Source organism: Nematostella vectensis, chromosome 2, assembly GCF_932526225.1.
Source record: "Nematostella vectensis chromosome 2, jaNemVect1.1, whole genome shotgun sequence".
NCBI classification, from domain to species: Eukaryota; Metazoa; Cnidaria; class Anthozoa; order Actiniaria; family Edwardsiidae; genus Nematostella; species Nematostella vectensis.
In genome coordinates, this window is record NC_064035.1 from 8,770,118 (window position 1) to 8,780,267 (window position 10,150).

The 10,150-nt window shown below is 38.4% G+C and overlaps 2 protein-coding genes across 2 annotated transcripts; one reads left to right on the forward strand and one right to left on the reverse strand.

The window, feature by feature from the left end:
* Positions 1 to 76: 76 nt before the first annotated feature.
* On the forward strand, positions 77 to 2,240 carry LOC5516832 (FK506-binding protein 2). Its single transcript, XM_032386719.2, has 3 exons — positions 77 to 353; positions 1,222 to 1,483; positions 1,888 to 2,240. Exons 1-3 carry the CDS (start codon positions 127 to 129, stop codon positions 2,041 to 2,043), a joined length of 645 nt encoding a protein of 214 aa, XP_032242610.1. The 5' UTR covers positions 77 to 126; the 3' UTR covers positions 2,044 to 2,240.
* On the reverse strand, positions 2,046 to 10,141 carry LOC5516833 (MPN domain-containing protein). Its single transcript, XM_032386715.2, has 14 exons — positions 9,853 to 10,141; positions 9,194 to 9,435; positions 8,091 to 8,237; positions 7,300 to 7,377; positions 6,797 to 7,044; positions 6,241 to 6,371; positions 5,834 to 5,939; positions 5,579 to 5,675; positions 5,223 to 5,295; positions 5,042 to 5,118; positions 4,358 to 4,529; positions 3,852 to 4,012; positions 3,369 to 3,461; positions 2,046 to 2,777 (listed from the first exon to the last, which is right to left on the reverse strand). The coding sequence occupies exons 1-14, from the start codon at positions 9,854 to 9,856 to the stop codon at positions 2,700 to 2,702; spliced, it is 1,707 nt and encodes a 568-aa protein (XP_032242606.1). The 5' UTR covers positions 9,857 to 10,141; the 3' UTR covers positions 2,046 to 2,699.
* Positions 10,142 to 10,150: the final 9 nt, after the last annotated feature.

The window sequence follows — 10,150 nt, forward strand, 5'->3', positions numbered from 1 at the left end:
AATATTAACTACTGATTCCACGTATTGTAGCACAACGTAAGCGTTTCCACGTGTAAAGCAGTTAAACCTAATACGCGCAGCTCAAAAATCGCATTTCTCACTGGACTGCGCGGACTGGAGACCATCATGGCGTGCCCAAGAAACATTATGTTACTTTTCTTGTATTGCTCTTTGCTCGTCTTGGTTACAAGTGAAGACGAGAAGGTGCCAGAAGAAGATGAGTTTCAGAGAGGCCTTAGGATTGGTATTATGAAAAAGCCTAAGCGATGTCCTCGTGAGAGCAAGAGTGGGGATATGTTGTCCGTCAAGTATAACTGCACTCTTGTAGATCAGACCCCAGTCCTACCATCCAGGTAAAACCTTCATTGCATACTTCACCTCCCAAGTTAATATGCGATAAATTGTGTGGAATCAAAGTCCCCATACTTGTGCAAAAAAAAATTCTAAAAAAAAAAAAAAAAAGATCATACAGATCATAAACAGGGTCCCTTGTAGCGGTTTTGGACTCGTCACGCTATAGCGGCGCTTGAGCCCCAATAACTGTACTGGAGCTGAAGAGGCCTCTATAGTGTGACGAGTCCAAAACGGCTGCAAGGAAGACTAAAGATCATAGATTATCCGCGGTATAATTAAATATTTTTGTAGTCCCAAAAAATTAAGACAAGCCTAGAGTCTTATTTCTAACATGGTGAACAAGGAAAGTCTTGTTTTCAGCGTACAGGTTTCCGTCCTCGCTTGACCGTGAAACGTGGAGTTTTCTGACGTTGTAGATTGAAGAAAAACGGCTGAAATGCCTCAGACAGGATTCATTTCAGAGTGAATTTCACGTCTGGCTCTTTGAATTCTCAATTTTTATTCTGCCGTCGTCGTTACCGTAATAGCTTAAATTCCCTAATAGTAATGGTGCACTAATCAGTATACGCAATTAAATGAGAGGTTTACCCTATTTGCCTGTTGTGGGGAAAAACATGGAAGAAAACGGTTAATTCAACAAAATCGTTTTAAATTAGAAGGGGCAGGGGGAGGTCCTGTAACAATGATTTTAACAAAGTAGTTTAGAATTGAACGCAAAGCATGAACCTGGGGATCACGTTCTCATCCCTGACGTCGCTTAAATTCCCTCTTAACAGCAAGAAGGCAGCTTACAACATGTTTTTAGTCACGTCATCAATACCCCCCTGTATGGGACACCTTTTAAGAAAGTCCTCTTTGTCTTTCCAGCATGTTTTCGTTCACTCTCGGCGAAGACCAGGTGATCGCCGGCTGGGAAATGGGTTTGCTAGACATGTGCGTTGGCGAGTTACGCGAGCTGATTGTACCCTTCAAGTATGGATATGGCGAACTTACGGTTGGAGACCAGCTCCCGCCCAAGGCTCCTCTCGTATTTTACGTGGAGCTGTTGGACATCAAGGATGGGGAGCCTAAACCAAACACATTCAACGAGGTGGACTCTAACGGCGATAACAGACTCTCTTTCGATGAGGTATATAGTACGAGATTCCGGTAGAACGGTGTCCAGGCAACGGACGACAGGGGGTGGGTGGGGGTAGAATACTGTGATTTTACTGGGATGTAGCCAGTTATTTGATAGGTTTTTATTTTTCAAACGCATCTACCGCGTAATTGATTTGGGAGGAGTTGTAAGAGCATTGTGACAGCTATCCCTGCGCACTTGATTTAGGGCGGTTGCGTGACAGGTCAGGGCGGTTGCTTGACAGGTCAGGGCGACTGCGAGATAAGTTGCGCATAGAATATAAAACATGATTTGATTCTATAATAAGGCAGTTGGGCCAGGAGATATATGCCTTTTTGCACTCGTACAAACCTACCAGGCTACCGCTAGGCATTTATAGCTAACACCTTCAACTCATGTATTCCTCTTCCCAGGTCGCTCGCTACCTGCGCAAGGAAGGTATCCCAGACGGTGAAGGTGACGAAAGCCATCAAGTCATCATTAATGAGATCTTCAAAGAGGAGGATGAGGATAAAGATGGCTACATCTCCCACAAGGAGTTCCAGGGTATCAAGCACGAGGAGCTATAGACTTCAAATAAAACCTTTTCTTATTTTGCTTTAGATTTTTGGATTACTGCCATCGCCTATACTCCTGCTTTTGCTTTATTACATATTTCAGATACTGATATAAGTAGACACTTAGTAAGAAAAATACAAAGAGCTTTTTTTGTTTTTGTTACTCTTCCTTAACACTCCCTTACTCTCAATAAAACAGGATTTTCTAATTGTTTGCAATGTCTTCTATCCATGCCTTCGTCATATACTGATGGGAATGCAATAGGGGACTTCTCAGAAAGGGTTTTTTGTTTTAATATTTTGTTTTGAATTTGCCACCCAGAAAGGTCACGTGATCTCAGCGCAAGTCCCCTATTTGTCATTATGTTTTTACTAGCGAAGAGAAAGAATAAAAAGCGATAATGCAAAAACTTTCTTACAGATAAAAACATTATATCCACATCAATTCCATTCGCACAAACCAAACAAAAGTCAGATGAGTTGAAAGCATTGGATAACATGTCCTTTTGGTTTGACACAAACAACTACCGACATGTGATTTCATAGCTAGTATGGTGATATTTAAAGTTTGAATGGATATAATGGTTATAATTTACAATGTTCAGATACAAGTTATTCGTAACTAGATCAGTGCTTGTTAAGGTGTTCTCAGGTTCTCATTGCCTTAGTTAGCCAAGTAACGTGTTGATGAATTCCAGGAATCTGCCGTCAGCCTGGTCGGTAGGGAACTTCTTGATCAGAGATGCCTAAAATAAAATCATTGCATGATTATAACATACATTGTAATTGAAATTCCTGTCTTTTACCGCTCTCCCCTCTTTAAAATTCCCTACTTTCATTCATCCAATACTACACTCTAGAGCCATAGAAATGGACACTACCTCAGAATTAAACCAAAGGCATACCACAAACAGTTAGAACGGGAAGCAGGGTGCCTAAAGAAAAGGGGCTGAAAAAGGACGGTCTCAGTTTGCATCACCAGGTCTTCTTTACACCTATTGCACCCAATAATCTATGTATTGTAACCCGCAGTGGTTAATGGGTTACAGATAAATGGCTGAATCCTGGTCTCTGAGTACTGTGTAAACGTTTAGAGGTACATACATAACCATGAATGCTAAAGCTTTCTAAAACTGTGTTTGTTTTTATTTACGCTTATCTTCTTACTCATTTGATACCCGTGAAGCATTGCAGGTTACAACACATCAAGTCTCCGATTGCAACCATAAGGTGTATATTGGGTCAAATTAGTGGACAACCTGAAACCCCCCCATTTCCATGCTAGGTACACCCCTATTCACACTAGGACTGAGCAATATATATATTTTTCGACTTACCTTGACCTTATCAAGGAAAGTCTGGTTGCTGTACCACATGTTGTTGAAGTTTATGATGTCTGGGCTTCCTTTATAAAAGCTCCAAGTCCATCTCTATCAAACGGAAATTATGTTATATTGATAACTCATTATAATGCAATCATCTTTTAGTGCCCATCCTCAAATAAGTTCCTACTCACTCAGGAGAGTAAAGAATAACACTCCAAAAAAGACCACATTCAATTGTAAATCCAGAAAAAAATATGAGTTCTGATTCCTTTTTTTTACCTCTCCCTACTTTCATATCAAATTTTCAACAAATGATGTGCAACTATAACTCCTACTGTTTCTTGTTAGATCTAATACTCTATGATATCAAATAAAGACAAATCATACTGGTAGTACAATTCTGCATGAATCATGGGGACCAGAAATCTAAATAAATACTCCAACAATATCCTCGAGCCAAATTGCAGTTTTTCATGAATGCACTGTATTGCTCACCAGCTCATTGAGAAGATCCTGAGAAAGGAACTGATCCTGCTGGACATTAAAGTTCATGTGCATTGGGATTCCCAGACTGTCAGGAGTACCCTCTTGGGTTCGCTGGACCCAAAACGCACGAAATGTGGACTCCTTTGTTGGTTTGTAGGTGTCATATGGGGCTGTGAAGAAAAAAAAAGGAATGGTACCAAGTCTTAAGGGTGCATCTGTACCTATCATATAAAGCAATCCTAGAAAAGAGGAGGTTGCCCTCTTTGAAACTTTGAGCATTTTTAGCCATGATTATTGAGTAAATGTTTTCTGACAAAAAGAAGTAAGCCCCTTCCGAAATCATTACGGTAAGCAATGTGCTTAACTTTAAATGACTGAAAAAATACTAAAAACTGTAGTCAGATACCAAAAGATTTAGAACACTGATAAACTTGGTTTCAATGTAGCATAAATTGACACTTGAATACTCCTATATATACTGTAGAAATAATAACATCTGTTTGATCCAAACTCACATATGATGAGCCCTAGACAAGGTTCTTGTGGACCAGACAAGCCTTGCTGTAAAGCATGCTGGTAGCGGAGTTGGCTTTTGATGTCCTGGACTGAGGGGTCTGCTTGGTAACTTGGGTGACTGTGGTACCAGCCTACCAAGTGCATCCCTCTCTTACCAATAGCTTGGTGAAGCTGCATGAGGAATAATTGGTTAATGATCCTAATCATATTCAGGATATATGCAATTCTCAAAAAACTATACCAAAGTTCCAAGCTTTCAACAAGCCTAAGCAGCATTTTACTTTAACACCAAACCACGCTATAAAAGGGTAAGGACCACCCACACTTGACACCTTTTGAATTCAAATCTGAAGTAAAGATAGTTGGTGGTAACAGTCGAAGCGGGAAAATAATTTTTTTCAATTTGCTTCCATATTGTAAAATTCAGAGGATAGTGGCAAATTCTTTCTCTCTATTCATGTTGTTATTTAAAGTGCCACATGGAGCTGTTGTCAGATTGGAGGGTGACAAGTGAAGGTGACAAATGCCTGGCACACGCCCTTTTATATACAAGTTCGTGTTTAAAATGGGTGACCTACTACATGTTGAGATACACCAGATCATCTGAATTAGCTTGTGAAGTCTGTGCAAAGCTGAACTACATCTGTCAGTTTTTGGAACATTTTTTATTAGGTTACTCCTACCTCATCTTCAACCTTTGGAGCATTCTCCTTGTCTTGAAACCTGCACCTGCATGGAAACGCCTGAAGTATTTTCATATCTATAAAGAGTCAAGAAAAATACAATAAAATGAATTAACACCATAAAAGGGTGGTGTTAATATACACTAATATACTAATATACATACGATGTGTTTACACTTACGATGTGTTTGTGGGTCCCACCTTCCTGCCAAGTAGCCTGTTACTTCACTGGTAGTCAAGTGACAGTGATAGTCCTATGGTTGAAATATGAAAACGAGTTATCCTTGTGTAAGATAAAAAAGCTAAATATTAATACAGCCATGTGCAGAGTTAGTAGCATCATTGTACAGCATGCCTTGGTCAATTGAGATGGAATTTGTACAAAAGGTTGTAAAGAAGCTAAAAGATATCTACAGCTTGGATGCTTTGAGACATCTGTCTAAATAAATGACCTAATAAGTGCACCAGTAACTATATTAGCACTGTTTATGAAGGAACTTAAGACATACAGTAGTATCAATAAAAAGAAGCACTAACCATAAGGAGAAGACAGTTGGTTGAGATATCAATGGAGAAGGGCTGCATGCGTCCAGTAGTGGTGAAGTTCACGAGCTCTACAAGTGTGTGTGGGTCACTAACAAATTACAATAGCAAAATTTAGTAGCACATAATCTTATTCCAATGCATGGCTGAGATGGCATGTAAAAACATTCAACAAATCCTCTGGAAATAAAGGTCCAAACAACCTGGCACATGTGTCAATGTGACTTTTTTTATTAACGAACTCTGTACCTGTCAGGCTTGACAGTGCTGTGTTTGACAGAAAGTCGAGTTCTGACAGATCTTTTCTTGGATGAAGGTGTTGTTGGTGATGTTAAAGGGACAGGTAGCTCTGTAGCTGGATAAAAGTACATAAAAACTTATTAAGTATTTGTCTCAAACAAAATGTTAGTAAATATGTTTAAAAACAAGCTACAGGACCCTTGGAAGCCAATTTTAAATGACTTATGAATAGGGTGTGCTTATTTATAAATTGATCTTTTCTCATTTGGACCTTCTGTCTGTGATAAAGAGGTATTTGTGTGGGTTTTTGCTGTATTTGCCTTATCTGGTGGGCGTTTTTATGTGAGGTGATTGTAGCCTAAGCATGGACGTGCTTATTAAGCCAGTGTCCATAAAGTGGGTTTTTACTGCCTTACCTAGTGGGCTCTTTATGTGAGGCGAAGGTAGCCTGAGCAAGGGAGTTCCAGTAGGTGACATCTGACCAGAGGCAACTGGTGAAGGACTAGGAAACCCAAGTGATGCTGTCATGCTAGGAGAGGAGATCTTCCTGAAAAAATATCCATTTATTTATTGGTGACTTTCAATAAAGAAAAAGCCAACAATGAATTCTTCTATATAATAATTACGCTATTTACTATGATAATGTATTTTATTATATAATGTGTAACTTGGATGTTCAACTTCATGTTTTTAAACAAACAAAAATAATCAGTTTTACCAGAAGTTTTCATTATTTTATGCAAAATAAACAATAATGGTGCTTGGTGCAGATGAAATCCTTTGTTCTTATCAATGAAATGTGAGACTGAGATCTTATTGCCTTCAATGCATTTCTGCATTTATATAAGAGACATCCTCATTTAGAAGGTCATTTTAGAGTGAAAAGGAAAATAATATTATATTCTGGTAAATATGGTGTAACGCACCCTTTCCCTCTCCCTCTCCACTTCCCTCCCCTCCCCCACTGTATACCGTATTCCTGGAGCAGGTGACTTAAGCCTTGGTCTGCCCACTGGCCTTGATGGACCCCTCGGCAAAGGATTCAGTCTTGGACGACCAACAGGCCTTGGCCCAAGGGCTGGTGCTAGTTTCACTGATGAACTGGCTTTCTCTGCCGATGTTGGCACAGAAGCAGCAGCAGTTGCTCTAGTAGGGGATGTCAAACTTGTTGATGGTGACATTTGCTCTGATGTTGATTTTGGGGAAGTCAAAGAAGCATCCTGCAAACATTTAAAGATGCTTTCTTTAAACGGAGCAGCTTTTATGAATAGTAAGAATAATATGTGATGATGAATGCCATGCTGTGATGTTTTGAATGTAACTGCTGTTTTTTAGCCAATTAGAAAACGAGAAATGAGATAAATTCTTGACAAAACACATGTTTTGAATCAAAATGTCATATTCCACATCTGCACAAACACACATCTTTTTGCTGTTCACAGTCGCTTGAAAACAAAAGTATATTTGTAACTTACTCCATCTGAAGTCTGAGCCCTTTGCTTTCTGAACCAGGTTGACTTATATTGGTCCAACTTGCGGCCCTTGTATTTGACCTAGTATACATAGTTATTTTAAATATCATATTCTGATTAATAAAACTTTGGTCCTGATGGTCACCTGATATACTAAATTGAAAATACTATTTGGCAAAAAATTTTATAGGTTTGATAGAAAGCAAAACATTACAGAAAACTTACAGAAAAATGTTTGTCCCTCAATGCATGGAAATTGTTACCAGAAAAGTTACGTTAGCTCAACTTTACCAGTTTAACAATTCTGTTCAAAAAGCATGTTTAAGAGCTTGACTTTTGGGCTTCCTTGTAAAGGGGTCATACACACCTATTTCAAAATACAGTGTAGCCGGCAATTACGAAAGATACAATGGAACTTGTCATATTTCTGCTGAATGCAGGAAAATATTATTAACTTAAGTTATGTTAGCTCAACTTTACCAGTTTAACAATTCTGCTCAAAAAGCATGTTTAAGAGCTTGACTTTGGGGCTTCCTTGTAAAGGGGTCATACACACCTATTTCAAAATACAGTGTAGCCAGCAATTACGAAAGATACAATGGGACTTGTCATATTTCTGCTGAATGCAGGAAAATATGATTAACTCATGTAACATGATCACTTTATCATTTTTGTCTTGCAACTAATTATACCCATAAGCTGCAATTGGTTTTAGATCTACCATTTGTCTTTCCTTATTTGCACTGACAGCATCTTTGATACAAGTGTGTAATCTGTAGATCGCTGATACTCACAGAAGCCCAGCCACATCCTGACTTTTTAGAGGGATTCACAAGTTTCTTGCAGTAAATTGCCCATGCAGAGGGTGAGTTGAAGACTTTGTTTGCCTCAGGCCATTTAATTTTACCATCTGGAAGAAGGTCTGCTTGGAACTTTTGCCCCTAAGATGCATTAAAGAACTTTAATCTACCTCCAAATTAAAAAGAAAGAAAGTAAATGCTACACTCTCTAATGACCCTCCTTACTTATTGGCAAATTTATTATCATAACTGATGCTTTAAAAAAAACAGAAAGTCAAGGAAATGATTTAAGGGTTTTGTAGCCCTATTTTTGATTTGGGAAAGTTTTCCTGAGCAAAGTCTAGAACATAAGGAGTTTTAAGACACTAAATCAGCTTGTCAAGTTTACCCAGAAAACTAAAATTGCACTTGGTTATATAAATAGCCCTAGTTAGACTGGTGGTCTTATTCCTAGTTTCGCTTAAAGTTCAAACCTTTCATTTATATCAATCTAGTCAAAAGAATAGATAGATAAACTTTCAAATTCTGAAAATGGAATTGAATTTGATTGAAATTTGAATTTTCTACAGATCTTTGAAAATCTTCATGGCTGTGTGAAAGGAGATTGAATCTACAGTAGTGAATAATTCCAAGTTTTGGCAGGAAAATCTAAACAAAGTATTTTCCTTAAATCCATTAAAATTCAGAGACGGCAATACCACAAAATATTGGTGAAGTGTTCTCTATTGCAATGCTACCTACAATGAAGCAAAGAATAAGCAGATTATTATATGCGAAAAAAGAAAATATTGTTTTGTTGTATGTTTCAAAAACAGCACACGCTCGTGAAAATGTCTCCATTGCTTGATTGCAAACAGCGCACACACAATGCAAAAACAATTTACAGACTACAAAATATCTGCTAAATTTTGTTTCCTGAAGTTAAAAAAATCATTTGACTACCAGGTTGGGATATAAAGATGACGGTAAAAGTTGTAACCACACAACGTTCTTCAGCAATTACAATTGACCAAATCTATCAACTCTGAAAGGTTATATGGACTTTAATTCATGAACTGCATAATTGAATTCACAATACAACATGTCTAAGTACCTACCAAATAGTCAATTGAAAGCAGCTTTTCTCCAGGCTGCATAATACCATCCTCCATCAACATGGCAAGGGTGACACCGCGACCAGTCAGGAACGATCTTGGCTTTCTTGATCGTACCTGTGAAGTAGGTGTCCCTCTCTCTTCCTCACTGTCATCAGCCTCATCATCAATATCATCATCTTCTTCCTCCTCTTCAGTGCTAACATTGGGATCATTTGATGCAGTTGTCGGCTCAAGGGGGGAATCTTAACAAAATATATATTTCTTAATGTTATGGCTGTGACTAGGCTGGGTTGGGGGGGAGGGGGAGGGGGGTCAGTTAGAAGTCTTGTGGTATTTGTTATCTTTGATATGTCCTTTCTAAAGCTCGAGACAGTAGATCTAAGAACTTACATGGAAATGCTCTTGATAAAAGTGTGATATGAATAACCCGATGAGCAATAGTTAATGTATAAAAGCTATAACATTGTACAGGATTTCAGGCTGTTGCTTTTGTCAACAACAACGTCTTTGCCGACTTTCGTCGGTTTTGGCTAAAATCTCAAATCTTATATGAATAGTTTAAGAGACATAAGCTAATGGGGTGCTCTTCTGTCAGAACAGGCCATACTAAAATTGTAATTATAAGGAATTACAACGATAATAGAAAAATTGATACTCACCCATTTTCAAGCGCGTGGGTTCAGACAGAAGAAACGGAACGCGTGTGCGTTAGGAGGACTGGGGCTCATTACATCTCTATTCGGCGAAAACTCGTCTCTATTCGGCAAAAACTCGTCTCAAAGTCGTCTAACAGTCGATAGATATTTAGCTAGATGTTTACGGCAAATTGATGTTGTTTTTTATCACAGTTCGCCTCATTCTTTAAAAAGTTTAGTGCTAAAGTATAAAATACAACTTAATATCCAATACATTTTTTTTAACAACAAAGTAAAACGTCGATATATATTCGTGACTAGT